Source organism: Pseudorasbora parva, chromosome 12 (genome assembly GCF_024679245.1).
Source record: "Pseudorasbora parva isolate DD20220531a chromosome 12, ASM2467924v1, whole genome shotgun sequence".
Lineage (NCBI taxonomy): Eukaryota > Metazoa > Chordata > Actinopteri > Cypriniformes > Gobionidae > Pseudorasbora > Pseudorasbora parva.
Window position 1 is genome coordinate 17,176,596 of NC_090183.1, and position 21,617 is coordinate 17,198,212.

At 41.4% G+C, this 21,617-nt stretch overlaps 2 protein-coding genes across 6 annotated transcripts in view; one reads left to right on the plus strand and one right to left on the minus strand.

Moving 5' to 3' along the window:
* The window catches only part of inha (inhibin subunit alpha), a 49,923-nt gene extending 44,120 nt beyond the window's left edge, over window positions 1-5,803 (minus strand). The window contains exon 1 of the mRNA XM_067459373.1: window positions 5,779-5,803. The gene's annotated coding sequence lies outside the window, so the exon portion shown is untranslated. The remainder of the gene's footprint in view (window positions 1-5,778) is intronic.
* spega (striated muscle enriched protein kinase a) overlaps window positions 1-21,617 on the plus strand; it is an 85,916-nt gene that overhangs the window by 31,008 nt on the left and 33,291 nt on the right. For 4 of the 5 annotated variants that reach the window (XM_067459366.1, XM_067459367.1, XM_067459368.1 and 1 more), the window contains 3 exons: window positions 8,559-8,663; window positions 17,061-17,190; window positions 17,822-19,029. In XM_067459366.1, coding sequence (XP_067315467.1) covers window positions 8,559-8,663; window positions 17,061-17,190; window positions 17,822-19,029 — 1,443 coding nt within the window. Of the gene's footprint in view, window positions 1-5,864; window positions 6,608-7,189; window positions 7,233-7,963; window positions 7,994-8,558; window positions 8,664-17,060; window positions 17,191-17,821; window positions 19,030-21,617 lie in introns of those variants that run through there. The other variant, XM_067459369.1, reaches the window with a different exon arrangement.

Below are 21,617 nucleotides of genomic sequence, written 5' to 3' on the forward strand. Positions count from 1 at the left end.
CATTGTCATGAATGCCTGGCCAAAAAAATCGGGTCATTAAACGATTCAGCGTGGCCGCCTGTCCCAGGTGGCCCGCCATCGGGTTAGAGTGAGCCGCCTGGAAAAGCATTTCCCGGCGGCTCTTTGGTACTAACAACTGGGTTGTATCCATTTTTGTCTGAGCGTCTTGGGTCACTCGATACAACCTATCCTTAATTATGGCAAAATAAGGATACGTGACGGGCAATGCGGGTTGGAGGGACTGACCGTCGATAGTGCGGACCTGTTGAAAAGCATGTTTTAGAGTCTCATCTTGCGACTGCTCCAGAGGGAAGTCATCGCGGTCCGAGAGAATCAGTCTCTCGACCCCGCTCGGTTCCTCTGAAGCTGTTCCCAAGGGTCCCGTATCAGTCTCGCCAACCTGCACTCGCACCGCCCCGTTCCTAGCCTTGATTTCCCAAGCGGCATCCGCGCATAACGACCCCAATAACGCCGAAAAGGCGGGCCAATTCGTCCCCAGAATTAGCGGATGCCGGAGGTGGGGACTAACCGCCACCTCAACACTATGCTTTTTCCCCCTAAACTGTATCGTGACTGGGACAACCGGATATTCCACCACATCCCCGTGCACACACCGCACCTTAACCATGCGGCTTGTATCCAATGCCCCAGGCTGCATCAGGCTTTGATGGATCGAGGTTTGGTTACATCCTGAATCCACCAAGGCCTGATATGTACCCCCCTTGATACTTACAGGAATTTGGTACTCTCCTGCTTGATCGGGGGTGGTCCGCTGGACGTCCGGGATCCGGATCATTGTCCCGATGTCCATCCTCGGACATCGGTCCACAAAATGATCCGGATCACCGCACCGCCAGCAGGCCAGCCCAGGCTTACCCGCCACCCCTGCGGCGGGGAGTGGGTTGGAAAATGAGCGCGGGGAGGGTGTGAAACCGGAGCCATTGTCGCCACCCGCCCCCAGCGGCCCCGCCCCCCTGGGCGGAGCCCGCGAACTCCCGGACGGTCCTGGGCCCATCCCACCCCGGCCTCCGGGGGGAACGCGAGGAGGGCCTGGAGGACGGGACCTGGGGAGAGGGACAGGGCGAGAGGGAGAGACAGAGGGGGGAGAGAGAGAGGGAGAGGTTAGTAGGGGCTCGCCGACCCCCGGGCACGCCACCAGATGGTCCTCCGCCAGGTTGATGGCCGTCGTCAGCGACGTGGGCCGGTGGCACTGGACCCACTCGGCGGTCTTCTTGGGTAGCCGAGCGATAAACTGCTCCAGTACCACCAGATCGACGATGTGGTCCACGTCGCTTCCACCGGCCAATAGCCATTTGCGGCACGCGTCCCGGAGCTGTTGGGCCATCGCGAAGGGTCGGCCGGCCTCGCCCCACTCCAGCGAGCGGAACCTCTGGCGGTGCTGCTCTGGGGTCCGGCCGACCCGCTGGATGATGGCCCTCTTCAGGTCTTCATATTCCAGGAGGTTCGCCACCGGCAGTTGTTGGGCGGCCGCCTGGGCTTCTCCGGTCAGCAGAGGAATGAGGCGCACCGGCCACTGTGCCCGGGGCCACCCGCAGGCCTCCGCGGCCTTCTGAAATAGGTCTATGAAGGCCTCGGGATCGTCCTGTGGCCCCATCTTGTGTAGGGGCACGTGGACCGGTGCGCTGGCGAGCCCAGCGGCTTCGGTGCGAACCTCCCGGTCGATCCAGCTCCGGAACCTCTCGCGGTCCTCTTGCTGGCCGCGGACGATGGCCTCGAAGCGGCGTTCCTGGTCCGCCCGCAGGTCCAGCATGGACTGGTGTTGTTCCTGATGGAGGGCCGCGAGAGAGGTGATGATGTCCGCAAACGGCGAGGCGGAGGGCGTTGGTGTTGTCATGGCGGCGGCGCGGTCCTACTTCCTTCCCGGGTTTTCGGCACCAGTGTAACAAGTTCGATATAGTAAGGAAGGAAGAGGACACAGGGGTCGGCTGGACTGTTGATGCGTATCTTTATTTTCTCTTTCTCAATGTCAATAACACACTTCTTCGTGTGTTCTCAGTCAAACTCATAAGCAACAATAACTTCCGGTTCGCGGCACTTCCGGCTTCCGGGTAAACTCAGTCTCTGTGTTCTCGCACCAACAGTCCGACTCTCTCTCTTTTCGGTCTCCGGTTCCACCGATCTCTTATACCGTCCCCGCGCTCATTACTGGAACGAGAGACAGGTGTTATTAATCTGCTTCCAACCCACTCACTTACCGCTTGTCCCGCGGCTCTCTCTCCCGCTGCAGACCTCGCTGAACCACGCCCCCCTTGCCACATCATGCAATCCATTTTAGTATAGCTCTTGACAGATACCACTGCTTGACTGGCTCTCTCTGTCCGCAATCGCCTTTCATTTATTTTGGTGTTATGGCAGTTAGGGGTTGATGTTTTACAGAGCAAGGCTGAGGTGAGGAGTGAGCTGCTGGAGGAATTATAGAGTGTACCAGTGAAAACTAACTAGTTACCCAGCTGAATTCACTCCTGGACTCCTTGCTATCCTCTCCATCCAGGGATAACCCACATTATTTCACTCGTCTGCACCCAGTACTGGTCTCACCAGATTTAGTATGATGTCCTAAGTATCCTGACAGCTTTTGCCTGTTTCTCTAAGGCCTGCTCTCTGGTTCTACAGAAGGTTTTTACTAATATCCTTTGAGACTGTAGAGCCATTATTACAACATGTCTTCTAGAAGTTTGGCATCTCAAAAGGCGTAGTGTATGACCACGGTCCACAATTCATATCCTAAGTCTAGAGGGCTTTCTTCAATCTGCTGTGCTCCACTGTAAGTGTTTCTTCAGGCTATCATCTTTAGTCAACTGGCAAGTCTAAGCAAAAGATTTAGGAAATCTCTTGTTTTCTCAGAACTTTCTGACGTTAACAGCAGCTGAATTGGAGCTGCTTCCTGCCCTGGGCTGATTATACCATGATACAAACCAAACCGTGAGCAATTTGAACCATTGCACCCCTAGTTCACAGTCATCTGGCTCAGTCTGCATTGATAATCGAATAAAATATAGCACCCCCCAAAAAAAAAAAGTTTTTTAAAGGTGCACTATACAACTTTTCCGTCTGTCCTATTCAAAACAAAGGCATAGTTTGATGAAGCCTAGTTTGAGCGCAGCATCTTGGGACATGTGGTCTTCACATTTACTATTATTATGTTTATTGCCTCACAGCCAGTGGAAAATAGGACTCGGGCAGAAATCATGTTCATTTATGCGGTTATTAACCAGTCCCTCCAGGATTTCACGATTTTTTTTGTGTGATTTTTGCGATCAAAATTACTGATTTTGTAATTTCCAGAAATGTGTGAAAAATGTGCGATTTTTTTAATTTATTTTTTTACAATTAGTACATCACATTTATCATATTAGGTATTCTATTAGACATATAGTCAGACACAAATAACAAACAAAATGCATAAAGCTTGTTTATTGTGGTCTTTTAACAAATTCTGTAACATTAACTTTTTTCCCACCAGGCCAATTTTCACTTCATCATAAACTCATCACTTTATCATAAACTTTATCATAAATGTATCATACTGCAAACAAAAGGCAAATGCAAAAGTTTTCCATTCTAATAAATTAACATGTATAACAAAACATTTACACTACAAACATTTTGCGCAGCCACATTTGGCAGAGGCAATTACATTTAACTTTCAAACATTGTTATCCATTTCCAGAAGACCACTTTCCACTTTCTGATTATAATACAGGAAGACCAAAGCCCGCAAGTTACTGCTCGTAGAGCAGCGCCTTTGGTTGGAGAGAACATGTTTATATATGCTTTTGCAGCGTTCTGCATCTGCAGAGTTGGAAACTGCATCTTTGTAGCGTAGGGCCAGTTTGCTTAGCACAGGAAGCCTATCCTGCAGACCTACCCAAAATGTTTCAAGGTCTACAAACCCACTAACAGATGCTCGAAGTGCTAAAGGGGGATATTTAGTGCGGTGCAGAGCTTTACCCAGTCTTCACAAGTCTGAAAGAATAATAATTTTTTTCAAAATTATTAGGCTGAGAAGCTAGCCAGGCATGGTCAATATGACAAAAACCTTAATAAGCAAAATAGCAACAACAATGCATAATAACATTTAAAAAAAAAAAAAAAAATGCTATATAACAACACAGACACAGCAGGTAATGTTATGGATGCTGTCACTTTAAGACAGTAACACGTCCCAATCAGTTATTTCCCCAAAACGTTTGTTCACTTGAGATCTCTTATCAATTGTTTTACAAAATACTTAATAAAATTGATATTTTGAAGTAATTGTATGTACAAGCGCTAGAAGAAAAAAAATAGATAGAGAATTTAATACTCGCTCCCTGACAGTTGGTGACAAGCAAGCCCACACACGCGCACCACCGCGGACAATCAGTCAGTCAGTCAGTCTTTTTCACGGTATTCTGCGCTTGTAATTTTTTTGTTGTTGTAAAGTTACTGTCAATTCATACGTTTTGTGTTGTCATTTAATCATACCCACTACCTAAAAGCTGTTCGGATATCAGCTTAGACTGATACATAGACACAAAGACACTTAAATCGGCATACCACCCAGCGGCCATCATCCTCGAAGCCATCTCCGACATCGTCAGCTGCTTGCGTTTCCTCTGATTCCACAGGTCTGTTTGTCTGAGGTGTTTACTCCCACTTAGATGATAGTCAATAGTAGACTTTCTTTTGTAATCTAAAATTTTATTACACGGGCTGCAAAATAATTTACCTCCACTTTTGTGCAAAATGTCAGGATATTGCTCAGCCCGGTCCCGAGCACTTATAGGGCAGATAAGATCGATTTTCTTTCGCCATGTTTCTGACAGACTGCTCACAGACTGATCACGTGTGCAACGTATATCCATATAAAAATAATGCATTTCAACAAATTAGAGATAATTCTATTAGATGATTACAATTTAATGTTTTGTGAGGTTTTATAAAAAAAATTGCGATTATGTTGCGGTTAGATTAGGAATTATGCAGGATTGCAAAAAAATGCGACAGTCTGTTGATTTTGCGTTGTATTCAGCGATCGCGGAATCATGAAAAACTGGAGGGACTGATTAAAGTTACTGTAGTATGAAGCAGAGCAGGACTGAATGTTGTGGAGCTGAGCAAGGCTGCTGGAGTTATTGTTAATGGAATGAACAACACGCCTCGTGAGCGAGTGGGACTTTTATTATGAAGGGACGGGACACAGTTGCCAGGTGCCGGCGCTATTTTCGGTCATAAGTATGAGGTAACGCAGCTCGGTTTATCATATTAGATACATTTAAATGTGTTTAAAATGATGTTATTACGTTACTCTATGCGTTCGATTAGTGGCTGCTGTGACACTTGTTCACACTGCTAGTGCGTCTGCCAAATAAAACCAGAAACCGAGGATATGCAGATATGCAGATTTGACAGGCGACTCCCTCAGACGTTATGCTCAGACCTCCCGGGTCCTTGGTTAAAATTGCATTTTTCTCACAATTTACAAATAGTTAGAAACATTTGGGATATTGTAAGTACTAAACTGCACAAAATATATAACACAAAATTTAGTGGTTTTCAGATATTTTACTGCAAAAATACTACATAGTGCACCTTTAAAGCTACATAATTAATTAGTAATTAAACTAAAAACATGCTGTACTCAACATTTTATGAATGTATGTTTTAATATATATAAAAACATAATTCTCATTGTGTACTCTGAATAAAAAAATGCAAAGAGGTCATTTTAGCAAGAGAAGAGAAAGTTAATTCTGTTTCAGCTTTCCTACTTACCCATTCCAGCAGCAGCAGCAGCAGCAGCATCATCGACATGGGAGTAGTGTGACGCAATCACTGCCTGACAGAATATATAATTGATGCTTTGTGCTGAGACCACTAGTCTCTCTCTCTTCACACCAGCACCAGAGACAAAGGAAGAGAGAAAGAGAGAGAGAGAGAGAGAGAGTGCACGCTAAGGCTGCTGAAAATCTTATTTTTGCTTTGATTGCACTAAGATCTGCCTCATTGGCTGCTGCCTGTTCTTTGTTTCTTTCTTCAGCCTGTCTCCTCTACCACTCCCCCATTTATATCTTTATCTCCAAAGGGGATTGGGAGAATGCATGTGGGTATCTGTAAAAGACAGATTTTTCCTCTCTTCTGTTGTGAATAGGACCGTCTGTTTTGACCTCCACCTCCTGCTGTGCCTTGGAATATTCTGTCACTTGGATTTCTGTTTGTCATTTAAGAGCTTGTGGGGGATCCAAAAGAGCTTGGATGTTGTTGTTTACCTGAGGAATTTGTTTGTCTTTTAAAAAAAATCTGAACTCTGAAATCTGAACTCTCGTTTGTCACATGAGGATCATGATTGGATGTGTGTACTATTTCTAGTGCTTTTGTGCATAATTGTGGATTCTGGTACATTCTTCCTAAGGTAACGGCTCTAGGAACAATATAATTGAGACCATTAGGAGTATACACAAAAATATAGTCAAAAATAACCAGGAGTAGGATTAGAAAAAGACAGTGGTATTCTCTGTGGAAACAGTGACTGTTGTTTAACCTGAAAGGGAGAATAAGTTCATCTGAGGCCATGAAGAAAATCTGGTCAAAGAAAAGATTCCAGGTGAGTCGTAGCATTCTTTCCAGTATAATACACTTCAGAAACTTTGACTTGTTGAGATTTTTATTATACTTAGCAAATCACAGTCATAATGTAGCAATGTAAGTGATATAGTTCTGTTATAGTTCCCTTTTTATTTAAAGCCAGTACAATGACTTTTAAACAAACAGAAGTGATGGCACTGCGGATATTGTTATGTCAGACAAAGTATATATTTTTTGTGATTTGCATTTATTGTGAATAATAGAAATTTCTCAGGCACTGAAAATACTATGCCCATAGGAACACAACTACATTACCTAGTTGCCTTGGTAGCAACGTAGGAGTGCATATGAAATGCTGCAAGCCAGCATGAGAATCGACAAAGGTGGAAAAAAGCACAGCTCATCATGTAGGAATTATGTTTAATGTAGTTTTCAACCCTGTGTCATCATATATATGTGTAGACTGTACATTGTTGAATACAATTATTTACACCACTGACATAATAACCCTAAAGATGCAACAACAGGCTAAAAAACAACTTTACTTTTAGCAGTTCTCAAAATTAACAGACAGTTTTTTGTTTATTTTTTGTCTTTCCAGAGAGCTGGGCATTCTAGCTGGACGTTTGGGAGATTCACTCATGGTGTGTTTTGCTTACGGAAAGGGTTACGGTTGCTTACAAAACCGTAAAGTCCAAAATCACTAGCCCTGTTGTAAAAAAAAAAAAAATACAACAATTAAAGTACGCACAACTTGCAGATTAATCTTGGCATATATGGTTAAACAGGCTTTAAAATAGCTATTAAGACAATATTTAGGTACATTTTTACATGTTGACATCACAATTTGTTGGGTATCCCAAAGGAATTGACTGCAACACTGATTAAGGCTGAAATTTTGAAAGTGTGTGTGTGTGTGTGTGTGTGTGTGTGTGTGTGTGTGTGTGTGTGTGTGTGTGTGTGTGTGTGTGTGTGTGTGTGTGTGTGTGTGTGTGTGTGTGTGTGTGTGTGTGTGTGTGTGTGTGTGGGGACATTTTTTTCTATCCTGGTGGGGACTTCAACTGAATGTCAATGTGTGGACATAAATTGAGGTCCCCAAAAGCTTATAAATCATGCAGAATGAGTTATTTTAAAAATGTAAAAGGAAGTTAGTGTAAGGGGATTGAATATACAATTTGTACCGTAAACAACAACATTATGTCTATGGATAGTCCCCACAAATATAGCACGCCAGACTGAGTGCGTGTCTGTGCGTGTGTGCAAGCATGTGTGTGTTATGTTTATGCTCCCACACAATACATGTCTGCAGACATTGGTTTCTATAGTAACAGTCTTCTCTTGTCCACCTCTGCTTGCTGCCGTTATGGAAGTGAAGTTTTTCGCTTGTGCAGGAAGCAAAGCAATGGTAATTGTTGTTATCCATTTCTAAAATCCTCACCTTTCATTACTGTGCTCTTGGATTGGTTTTGGGTTTGCAGCCATGCAAAATTATACACAGAACTGGAAAATATAGGTTTTCATTTGGAGCTCTAGTTTCAGTTTGATTTAATTTAATTAAACTCTACATTATTTATTTTGTGAAGAGTAAAGCTTGTTCTACATCATGCTTTCTTTCTTTCTTTTTTTCTTTCTTTTTTTCTTTCTTTCTTTCTTTCTTTCTTTCTTTCTTTCTTTCTTTCTTTCTTTCTTTCTTTCTTTCTTTCTTTCTTTCTTTTTTCTTCCTTTTTTCTTTCATTTTTTAAATGTAATATGTAATATTAAATATAATATGTTTTAATCCTTGAAAAACCAGTAATTTCAAATTAGGGATTGTGTAAAATTTCCACATGCGTTCAAGTAATAGCATAATTTTTCTAAAATTTCAGAGATTTCTTGCAGCTAGTTCATTACAAGAGCATCTATATTCATTATCTACTGCATGCTTTGTTTGTACAAATTCCCATTTCAACATGCCTCACCCATTGTTGTAGACTCAAACAGTACAGAAGATGAAAGTGCCGAGCCTCAGGTCTCCATGGAGATGAAGGAACAGTTCATGCCTCCTCAGGGGGAAGCTATCAACAGCCAACCGGCAGGTAAGAACATACCAAGTGACTTTTTTCTCTTCAGCAATATTCAGTTAACAGCATCAATTTTCACTTTTGGCCCCAAAGCATAAAAAGGTGTTTTAAAGGGATAGTTCACCAAAAAATTTGATGTTTATCTGCTCCCATGGCATCTAAGATGTAGGTGTGTTTGTTTCTTCAGTAGAACACAAATTAAGATTTTTAACTCCAACCTTTGCCGTATAATGCATGCCAATGGGGTGTTTTGGGAATTCTTTAGAGGTAGAATAGGTAGGAATAGGTAGAAAAAAACGTTTTTTTTTTTTTTTTCAAATTTGTTTAAACTTTCTTTATATATCAATACATAATTAAAATGTAAGTACTCTGAAAAAGAAAGTATAAAAATTGAGTGTCTGTAGACCTCTCACGACTGTTTTAAAGAAAGCTCATTATTTCCATTCACTCCACCTTCTTCCTTCTAGGCTCTTTCCAAAGCCACGCTTCACATGAAACTTGCCCCCAAAACACATGAACGCGCTACACCGACCGCTCAGCTGGAAGACACATTATTTACCTGAGAGGAGCGGTGTGCATGTAGTGACATCATGTCAGAATCACATGTAATAAAAAAATCGAACTTTATTAGTATGAATATAAACAAATAAGATGTCTTTTAGTACTCTCTATCAAGCTAGAATACCGGTACTGGTAAAGTTTCAAATATATTTTTGTTTGATTTGGTAACGAGCTAGTTATATTTATCAGGCAAAGAAAACGGGCAGCATCATGTTTTTCCAATAACATCAGTTATACTGTAATGAAGATGAATTTCGTGTGTGATTCATAACATATACTGTTTTACATGTAAGAGTTTCCATGATGAAAGCATTGTTGGATAGTAGTAGCTAAAGCTAACTTAGTTCTAAAAAAAATGCGTTCCTGGATGCGGTGTACTAGCTTTTACACAAGCATTTAGTTATCTAAAGTTAAATTTTGCGAAATTCAACACAACAGCGATCAACTTGAGCTAAACATATTGAGTATTTATCATCTCTACTAATGGCTAAGTGTATAATATTGTAACTTTATGCTAAGTAATGTTATGCTATATTAGGCAGCTACATGTGCTAGTGATACATGCTTCATGAAAACATGAACCCAAAAAAATTATAATCAAAATGAAAGATTACCTGTCCAGCAGAAATACAGCCAGCAATGAGTCGTTTTTTAGGTCCCTCAGTTCTCACCATCGTTGAAAAGCCACGCAGATATTTAATCGTGTTTGATTTCTTTGTTTATCCAAAGACTTTCTGTGCATTGCCTTTTCTGTGCATTGTACAGTCTTCCTTTTTTGCATTGTTTGCCTTCGCTGACTGTAAAACCCTGCCCTGTGAATTTCGAATGCTCTTTCTCTGCCATTATTTTGCCTAGGTTTCTTGCCTCTTGAACTGCTCAAATCAAACGAGCACGCACATGTGGGCAGATCCTGTGGCGAAAACGGTGGTCGCCATGGTAGCGAGAGAGAGTGACAGTCGCCCAAGCCAATCATTTGTTTCATCCCGAACAAAAATAATGAGCGGTGTTTATTGCAGATTAAAAAGTCTAGAGTCACTAGATTTTTTTATACTCTCCTTTTCAGAGTACTTACATTTTAATTATGTATTGACATATAAAGAAAGTTTAAACAAATTTGGACAAAAGTGTTTTAGATTAGTTATGCCTACCCTACCTTTAAATTAATAGGTCTTAATTAATTAACTGTAATACTGATCTGCCAACATTGTCGCTATATGATCAATTAAAATGAGCTGATAACATCACAGTTTTCTCCAGAATGACTGTACAGCCGAATCAATTCCTGTTTATCACTGTGAAGCTGCTTTGAAACAATCATCATTGTAAAAGCGTTATATAAATAAAGTTGATTTGACTTGACTTGTTTTCGATGAGAGTCACTATGAGAGTTAAAAACACATAGACATATGAATCCATATTAAACCTAGTGGCTCGTGGCGACACATTGATGTTTTAAGACACAAAACGATTGGTTTCTGCGAGAAACTGATTAGTATTTGTGTTATTTTTTCTCATCTAGTATTCCCAAATGCCATTACTTCTGTCAAGTAAGGTTAAAACCCAGCGCAATCATAGATATTATTTACAATGATGCATCATTCGACCGATCTGCGCCATCTACGCAGGCACTATATATATATATATATATATATATATATATATATATATATATATATATATATATATATATATATATATATGGGGGTGCAACAAATGGATAGGAACAGAAAAAGGTTAAGGAGAAAATGTTTTATTGCAATACTCTGTCTTTATTTTACTTAAAAGACTTGAAAACCCTTTTACACATTCCCAGTGTATTGTATAATATAAAATAAAATAAATATATATAAATATTTACAGTGGCAGCTCAGATGTACAGTAATTAAATGAATAAATGTAGGCTAAAATAGTCTTCCACAATACAACATTGATTAAAAGCTACTATATTAAAGGCTTTTTTTCTTTATTAACATCATTTTAGAGGTGACCTTTCCCTTTAAGGACAAGCGGTTAACTAGGCTGCACTGCTGTCAATTGAAGACCTTGTCACATCTCATATACAGACAGATGCACGCGATTTTACTTTCACTTTAGACATAACCAACTGTGTTTATATGTAATATTGTTTGTATATGACAGTATTAGCGCAGTAAGACTCTCCAGTAATCACGTGTGTTTGACAGACGTTTAGTGCGCACGCTCAATGCAAAATGAAATGTTTAACCAGCAAGGCTTTAAACGTGGCTAACACCCCTTTAGTGCATATGATTGGATATTTGCTCATGTCAGCACGTAGACTCACAGGCACACTCAAACAAAGCCGAAATAAACTGAGAGAAATATTTCAAATGGAGAGAAATGGAAATAATGAATTAAATGCAAAACCAAAAAAAAAAAAAAAAAAAAAAACGTAATTCACCAACGTGTATTGAACTGTGAATACCGTACCGAACGGTTCAATATTATTTTGAGTTTTTAATCTTCTCTGGCGGAAGTAATGCCATTGGGAATACTAGATGAGATTTGTCTGATATGAGGTAAAAAAAAATAACACAGACCCCACATTATATTAGGTAGCCTTATGTAATATGTACTTACATCAAAAAATAAATACAATGTACTTATTGTGTTCAAATTGTATTGCAAAGCACTTTTGCTGATATTGAGGTGAGATACGGGTAGAGTTTGTAACAATAGGAACTATTGTTGTATGTTCTGTTATAGAGGGGACCGAGAGAAGAGGGTGCACACTCAGGATAACCGCATGTAAAGAATGTGTGTATAGGGCTCACAAGTTTATTAAAGAAGAGTCAAGATAGTGTGAGATGTCTGTCTTTATTTTATAGAAAAAAGACACATAAAACATGGTGGCAGCGTGGGCACTTTTAGATTAGTTTTACAAGTTTAGTTAGAGCGGAGAGCTGCACGTGAACAGAGCTGCACAATGGATGGATTAAAGCCACCATCAACGTTATGCATGGACGCCGACAATCTATCCAAGACCTGGAAATCCTGGAGAGACCAGTTTAATCTCTACCTGGAGCTGACAATGTCGGACGCAGAGGAAAAGACGAAGGTCAAATTGTTTTACTACCTCATCGGCGAGAGCGGTCGGGAACTGCTGGAAACTCTGATGAGCGATGTAGCTGCGGATGCACGAACGGTAAAAAACATTATTGAAAAGTTTGATGAACACTGCAATCCCAGTATAAACGAGACAGTAGAACGCTATCGATTCTTCACGAAAGGACAGGGAGCTGAACAGTCGATCGATAATTACGTCACAGGGTTACGAATGCTCGCTCAAACATGCAATTTCGGAGACATGAAAGACTCACTCATACGTGACAGAATAGTGTGCGGAATTAACAACGAAGGACTGAGAGAGAGACTTTTTCGTGAGAAAGATTTAACACTACAGACGTGCATACGTATATGCAGAGCAGCTGAGCTGTCGCGGCAGAACAGCAAAGCCATTGCAGCAGGTGCAGCGGTAGAAGAGGTGCATGCCGTCAGACAAGAAGCACGTCAAGATCGACATCAACCCGGTGTTATGATCAGGTGCAGATTCTGTGGTAAAGTGAAATGAACAAACAGAAATGCCCAGCATTTGGTAAGAAATGTAAAAAGTGTGGAAAGGCAAATCACTTTGCAGTTAAATGTAGAGCCCAGATGAGACATGGAAACCATAAATCAGTAAATAAAGTGACTGAACAGGACAGTGATGAGTATGAGGACATTCTCACTGTTGGTGTAGCAAACCCAGAGACTATAAACAAAAGTAAGAAAGACAAGGATAAGCAAGCACAACTGTATGCAGGGATGCTTTTGGGAAAGGATCTTGTGAAATTTCAAATTGACTGTGGAGCAAGTTGCAATGTAATCCCTATTAATCTGCTGAGCCCAGATATAAAACTGGAGGACACAAGGACTGTGCTAGTAATGTACAACCAAAGCAAAGTGAGACCACTAGGAAAGTGCAAAGTGAAATTAAGAAACCCGAGAAACCACAAACTGTACAGGCTAGAATTCCAGGTGGTAGATAACAGCTGTACTGTCCCACTAATAGGAAAGAGAGCAAGTGAAGCGATGAAGCTCATCAAAGTACATTACGAGAACATTCTTGCAATAGACAGCATAGTCAAAACAGAAAACCCTGCATTCGGCCAGTGGTCAGCACAGCAGATAAAAACGGAATATGCTGATGTATTCACGGGCGATGGCTGCCTAGAGGGAGAATACAAAATTGAGATTGACAACACGGTAAAACCTGTACAGCTCCCAAAAAGAAGGGTTCCAGTGTCCATGATGAAACCATTGAAGGAAGAGCTTCAAGATCTTCAGAGGAGAGGAATCATTGCACCAGTAGAGAGGAGTACAAATTGGATTAGTAATATGGTGGTCGTACAGAAGCCCAGCGGCAGACTCAGAGTATGTATAGATCCACGACCCTTGAACAGAGCTTTGAAGCGCAGTCATTTCCCACTACCCACTATAGATGAAATACTCCCTGAACTGTCTAAAGCCAAGGTGTTTACAGTGTGCGATGTTAAAAGTGGATTCTGGCATGTCAAGCTGGAGGAAGAGTCCAGCTTTCTCACCACATTCTCTTCACCATTTGGAAGATATCGATGGCTGCGTATGCCCATGGGCATAAGTCCGGCCCCTGAAATCTTTCAGAGAAAGCTCACATTTGCACTAGAGGGCCTGCCAGGAATATATATTATTGCTGATGATGTTCTCATTACAGGGCAAGGAGAGACACAAGAATTAGCTGAGAGAGACCATGATGAAAAACTGAAAGCATTTTTAGTGCGGTGCAGAGAGAAAGGTATCAAGCTAAATGCTGACAAGCTCAAACTGAAACAAAAAGAAGTCTTGTACATCGGACACCTCCTGACATCAGAGGGATTGAAAATAGACCCAGACAAAGTTCGAGCAATAACACACATGCCGAAACCAACAGATGTAAAAGGAGTTCAGAGACTACTAGGGATGGTGAATTACCTCTCAAAGTTTTGTGCACATCTTTCAGACCAGTGTGAGGCCTTGAGACAGCTAACCTGCAAAGACTGTGAATGGAGATGGGCCGTGCAGCATGAAGAAGCATTCTGTAAAATAAAAGAAACAATCGCAAATGCACCAGTGTTAAAGTATTACAACCCTGATGAAGAGCTTACCATCCAATGTGATGCCTCAGATGGAGGCCTTGGCGCAGCACTCATACAAGGAGGTAAACCAGTAGCATTCACCAGCAGAGCATTAACACAGACAGAACGGGGCTACGCACAGATTGAGAAGGAGCTATTAGCTCTACTGTTTGGGATGGAGAAGCTCCACCATTATACATATGGGCGGAAAGTAGCAGCACAAAGCGATCATAAACCCTTAGAGAACATCCTGCGAAAGCCACTGCTGAGTGCACCTAAAAGACTCCAAAGAATGATGCTAAGACTTCAAAAATATGATGTGGACGTTGTGTATGTTCCAGGGCCAGAGATGTGGCTAGCAGACACGCTAAGTAGAGCATTTCTGCCCGAAAGCACGGCCACTGGATCGGTTGAAGCAGAGTTAGAGACTATTAACATGACACAACACCTACCGATCTCAGTAGACCGACTTCAGTTAATCCGTTCTGCAACAAAAGAGAACAACACTCTGCAGACACTGATCAAAGCCATATTACAAGGTTGGCCGAAAAACAAAACTGACACACCACAAGAAATAGGTCACTATTACCAGTTTCAAGAGGAGCTGAGCTACCAGGATGGAATTGTCTTCAGGGGCGAACGAGCTGTTATCCCTAAGCAGCTTTGGAGGGAAATAACACTACGAATACACACTTCTCATTTAGGTGTGGAAGGATGCCTTAGGAGGGCCAGAGAGTGTGTGTACTGGCAAGGAATGAACGAACAGGTCAAATCTCATGTACAGCAATGTGACACCTGCCGTGCCGTTGACTGCAACCAGCAAAAGGAGACACTACGTCCACATGATATGCCTGACAGACCTTGGGCCAAGGTAGGCACGGACCTGTTTACTTTCAACAACAAGGACTATCTAATAACAGTAGACTACTACTCCAATTTTTGGGAAATTGATTATCTGCCAGACACTAAATCCACTACTGTAATAAGAAAGCTGAAATGTCACTTTGCCCGTCAGGGTATTCCAGACATTGTCTTCTCTGATAATGGCCCACAGTTTTCGTCACACAAGTTTAAGAAATTTAGTCACCAGTGGGAATTCCTGCACAAAACTTCATCACCTGGCTATCCTCAGAGTAATGGCAAGGCAGAATCAGCAGTCAAAACTGCCAAGAGGCTGATGTTTAAAGCACAAATATCAAGACAGGATCCATACCTAGCAATCCTGGATCATAGAAACACGCCAACACATGGATTATCAACCAGCCCAGCACAGAGGTTGCTTAGCCGTCGCACCAAGACACTTCTACCCACGAAACCCAGCCTCCTGCAACCAAAGATCCAGAATTCATTGAGAGAATTGACAACAAATCAACAACAACAACAAACATACTACAACAGATCAGCCAAAGACTTAGACACATTAAAACAAGGTGACTCTGTAAGAATACAACCATTGGAGCCTCATAAGATCTGGAGAAAGGGGACAGTGGTGGAGCCCATCGACTTGAGATCCTACAGTGTCCAATTGGATTCTGGAGGTGTTATAAGAAGGAACAGGAGACATCTCCGAAGGGATCATAGAATGACCCCCAGAGTCTCCAACCAAATAGAGACTGTTGATCCTGACAATACAAAACACGCAGAAACTGCAGATGCTCAATCACACCTTAGCGCTGTGGAAAAAAGAATGCAGAACACTCAACAGTCAGACCTCCCAGCATCAGTTGTTACAAAAGCAGGACGTCTTATAAGGAAACCACAATATTTAAAAGACTATATCACAAGTAAAAAAAAAAAAAAAAAAAAACTGAAGAAAGTCAGAAATGAAAATGGAAGATTGAAAATGTTAAATTACTACACAGGAGTAATAAGTAAACAATGTTCTTTCCTTGTACCTTAAATTGAGTTGTGTTTATAAAAAAATAAAAATAAAAAATAAAAAAAAAGAGAAAGGATGTAACAATAGGAACTATTGTTGTATGTTCTGTTATAGAGGGGACCGAGAGAAGAGGGTGCACACTCAGGATAACCGCATGTAAAGAATGTGTGTATAGGGCTCACAAGTTTATTAAAGAAGAGTCAAGATAGTGTGAGATGTCTGTCTTTATTTTATAGAAAAAAGACATAAAACAGAGTTAGGGACAGGTGTGGGTCAGTTTAAGCGTAGGGTTAGGTGTAAGGGAAGTGCCAACTGTGTAATTATAAATGTAACTACAGAAATTAATTAAATGTGTAATTACATGCAGGTATTTTTTAAAATGTAAGTACAATGTAAAAACATGTATGTACACAATAAGTGCATTGTATCAAATTATTAATTAAAATGTTTGTACATAGTAGTTAAGGCCACCAAGTGGGTCCATACACAAATACTGATCGGTTTCTTGCAGAAACACCCCACTGACATGCATTATACAGCAACGTTGGAGTTAAAAATCTTCATTTGTGCTCTACTGAAGAAACAAACACACAAAACATTATTTTTTGGGTGAATTATCCCTTTGACAATCACAATACTGTAACAATGGGGATGCCTTTTTAGAATCATTTATTGCAAGAAAAACAAAAATTGTGATGGGTAAACCCTTTAACAAAGTTTATAATTAATAAATGTTTTGAATTAATCCACTCATCTAATTAACCACATGATAAATAAAGATTTAACAGTATTATAATATAAAGGATCATTTTGTATTTTCAGCCAGGGGGAGAGCAATGCTTTCCCAAATCCCGAGTGATGGTCTAGTAGTGGAGAGGGAAATGCGAATCCTAGGCTCTAGGGCTCCTGGTCTTGAGGATCCCTTGTCACCTGGAAGGCAAGAAAATACTGGGTGTGTTGAGAGCCCTCCGGTCAGACACCTGGGGATTGAAGCTCTTGTGCGGGCCTCACAAATAAGTGTGTACTACGTGGCAGTGGGGTCAGAGGAGAGTATGTCCTTAGCCAGTGACTACTATGGAAGTGTTTTGAGTCTCTATCGAAGAAGGACCTTTTCCATTTACAGTGTTCAAGAATGAGTGCTGGCATGCTGGATATAAAAAGGCATAAATAACTTGAATTAGGGGGGCACAAAAAACATGTTTTCAATTTAGTTTACAATGGGTCTAAAGGAACATTTTAAAAAAATAATTTCCATTACCATATTCTTCATTTATTGTGTCCTTTTTATTTATGTTTTCTTGATTTCGACTTTCCTTTGACTCCACTGTTTTGATAATGCTGTGATAATGTTCGCCATGTTTTTTGTTTAGTTTTTTTCAAACCTTTTTGCATGCGGTGTGTGTTTCTTTTTGTATTCAAATTAAAGGCTTTAGATTTGTTCATCTTCCACCATCTTTTTACATGGTTCAACATGGTTTTCAGTGCATGCTGTGTTTGACCATTTGGATTTCGTTTACTTTGTCATTTTATTATTTTTAGTTTCTTTCATAACAAAATATTTTCCACAATCACCCTTATTTCAGGGGCCTATTGGACTTTAAAACAAGGGAAGCTTCTCCATTTGTCCAAACCCAGCCATTCCAAAAAGCTCAAAGCTCCGTAAGTGATGTAGATCTAACAACTGCCCACAATGTCACCAAAACAGCCATGAATGGAGCTGAACTCCCTATTAAGTTATCAAAAAGCTCAGCTTCATCGCAAAGCAGTGGGTCCCAAGATACACCCCCCATCCAAACTCTCAAAGTGACACAGCCAAGTTCCAAAATCTTAGACAAAGTGAGAGTTTTTGAGGAACAAAGACATAGCAGTAACATTCCAAAGGTGCCTTCATCAAGACTGTCATGGGGTTTCAATCGAGCATCATCCTGCAGCAGTTCTGAGGATGGAAGGAGTAAAGCAGGGAAGCCCCAAGATAACTCAATGAGTCAAGTAGCACTCAAGAGATCTTTCTTCAAGCAAAAAGCATCCTCTCTGGAGGAACAGTCAACCTATGTAGAGAAAAGTTTTCAGAGTAAACTCTCAGAAGAGCTTTCCCGAATAAAGAAACTTGTCGGAAAGTCTAACATCAAGAAAGCCTTTTCAATGGATCAGCTCACCCAGACTGACAAACAGTATGCTGGAAACATTGAGTCAGTTCCAGCCCAAGTAATTCAGAAGGTGGAAGATGCAAGAGAGAAAAAATATATTGATTCAAATGATTTACCAGAGGCAAAAAAACATTGGTCAACCTTGCCAAAGGAAGAATCACCAGAACCTTCGAGACAGAAACTGCCAGAGGACTCAAAACAACATGAAAGGAAAGCAGCCCCTGATATTACAGAAAACCAGTGCAGGAAAAATTCTACGCCCAGGCAATTATTAGACAGAAAAGTCATCAGTGAAAAGGTCGCTTTCAGTAAAATACCAGGACACTGTTCACCAAGGGTACCAAGGACAAATGTGTCCCACAAATTACCAAAATCACCTGTAGAAATACCACCTGCCCAATCCATAATTCAAGCGGGTTTGTTGCAAGCACCTCTAAAACCTCCAAGGTTGTTTGGCTCAGTTTGCACGCTTCCAAAGTCATTTAAGGAGAGAGAGGAGAAAAAAGACTCATCGCTTGCACCTAAAGTTACCATACCTACTATTGTGGTTGAAAATGAGCATGTGGATGAAGAGGCAGATAAAGCAGAGAGTGGTCAAAAGGAAGCTAACAAAAATGAAGAAAAAACTGCCAGAAGTAAAAGAGGTAAACCTTATTCCAATTCAAAAGTTAAGTTACAGGTACAGTAGGTTCAAATATAACATGCTACTTTTGTAAATGATGTTAAATGTTACGCACTGCATGGTTGGATGAACTCTTACAAATAAAACAGAAAAATGGTTAAAAAAAGAATATTCTGCATTCAATATAGGTTACGTTCAATCAACATAATTTGTGGCATAATGGTGATTGCCAAAAAATAATAATAATTATAATTAAAAATAATAATAATAATAATAATAATTGACATATCCTTCATTTTGTAGATCAAATGTAGGTTATTCTGAAATGATTACAATAAAAGTGAATGCATGGGACCATTTTTAGAGGACATAAACACGGACATGTGCACTTATTTTAACAAAAGAATTTAGATTCATTCTTCTGTTAAAAGTTGCTTATTATACAGTGCAACAGCCGTGTTCCAAAAGAAAAAACAAACAAACAAAAAAACATTCATTTTCTCCATAGGGAAAAAGATTTTCAACAATAACTTATAAACCTTGAGAACCTTTTAGCTACGAGGTTGTTAATTGATAGTATTTGCTGCTGTTGAAGCTGCCAGCTCACATTATTTCACATTATTTCTTAGTTTTAAAATAATTGCATTTAACAGCAGAATTGGTGGTGGGAAAACAACAACAACAACAACAACAACAACAACAACAACATAACATTACATTACCCATGATGCTGTACAGAAAATTCCACCAATCACTTGGTCAAACCAAGCAAAGTGTGCTAAAAGATCTCTAAGGTCCATCCACTTCCATGGAGCACGGCAAAATACATAGTTATCTCCCCACACTCAAAATATTTAAAGGGTTAGTTCCCCAAAAATGTATTTTAATTCTGTCATTAATTACTCACCCTCAAGTCGTTCCAAAACCGTAAGACTTTTGTAAATAATTTATTCTTAATCTGGCAGTGTTTACACTTGGCATCAACCTGTGATCACATTTGTTCACGTCCATCCAACACGATCTCATGGTCATGCGTATAAATAGTACGAGTTTGCAATCTGGATCGATGGAACAATGAATGGATACGCTAAAATGAGTTTTGGCGTGCGTATGGTACGCGGTTTTTCGCGTGCATATGATACGTATATTTATTTATTTATAATTTGGCTGCTTTTATTTATAATAATGTATTTATTTATTATTTATAATTGGCTGCTTTTGAATTCCATATGGTTAATCTTCGGAACACAAATTATGTATTTTTATTAATAAATAAAAAGGGTTGGGATCGACATGAAGTAATTAATAACGTCTCGGTTACGTATGTAACCCTCGTTCCCTGAAGGAGGGAACGAAGACGTACATCAGAACTGAACCGACGAATTGGGATCTGACCTCAGAGACCTATCAACTTCGAGTGTATAAAAACGAGCCAATCGGAGATTGGCATGTGATCCACACATTCCACGCTCCACCCCGCAGCGCGGGTATAAATAGGAAGTGGAATGGCAGATCAAATGCTTTTTTCAACTGAGGAGCCGAATACGTGACTGGGCTCCTAGCTGAAGCACAGCACCTGGCAACGGGACGTACGTCTCCGTTCCCTCCTTCAGGGAACGAGGGTTACATACGTAACCGAGATGTTCCCTTTCAGTCGGTCACGTTCGACGTACGTCAGAACTGAACCGACGAATTGGGATCCCTCTGGAAAACGCCAGGATGCTGGCCCTTCCAGCATCCTGCTTGAGCGCACTGGACCGTCTAGTATGGTACGGAAGTCAGGGCTCCAAGCAGGGAGGTCAGTCACTGCTGTTCTGCAAGACCCACTTAGAGTGACCATAGACCGCTGGGAAGCGTGCTCTCCCGGAAGAGGTACGCTGCGGGACCACGTCCTTCAGGGAAGGAGTGGTGACGGAATACACATAAGGACTAACCTGGCAGGGTAGTGCAACATATGGCAGTCTCTGGGGTGGTTCCAACCTAATTGTAGGGGGGAAAGAACACGCCCAGAGACGACAGAGCGGGGCTCTTGTCAAGGGAAAGACACGGGGCTAGCCCGAAGGGTAGCAGGTACCGTGGAAGAATACACATATGGGGTTACCGTGAGGGAACCGCTACATATGGAACCCAGCCTAGAACCACGTTCCACAAGCATACGGGTGCAGGCCTAGCGTCAGACGGTCCGCAACGTCTGACACCGCATGGGGTGACAGAGGAGCTCGACAGAGTTAGCCGGTTTCCCGGGGAACACAACTGGAGACAATAAACGCACGTATCCGGCCCAGAGGGCGGGAGTGGCGTTGCAAGCCGACACTTAGATCGGGCACTTAGCGCTCCTGGCCACCAGGAGCGAGGATGCGGGAAGATACCGGCTCTACACGTAGGCTATAAAATCTAGCGAACGTGTTAGGTGTCGCCCAGCCCGCAGCTCTACAAATGTCTGTCAGCAAGGCGCCTTGAGCCAGCGCCCAGGAGGATGCTACACTCCTAGTGGAGTGAGCTCGCAACCCGAACGAGCAAGGAACGTCTTGGGACTGGTAAGCCAAGACTATAGCATCCACTATCCAGTGGGCTAACCTCTGCTTGGAGACAGCCTTTCCCTTCTGCTGG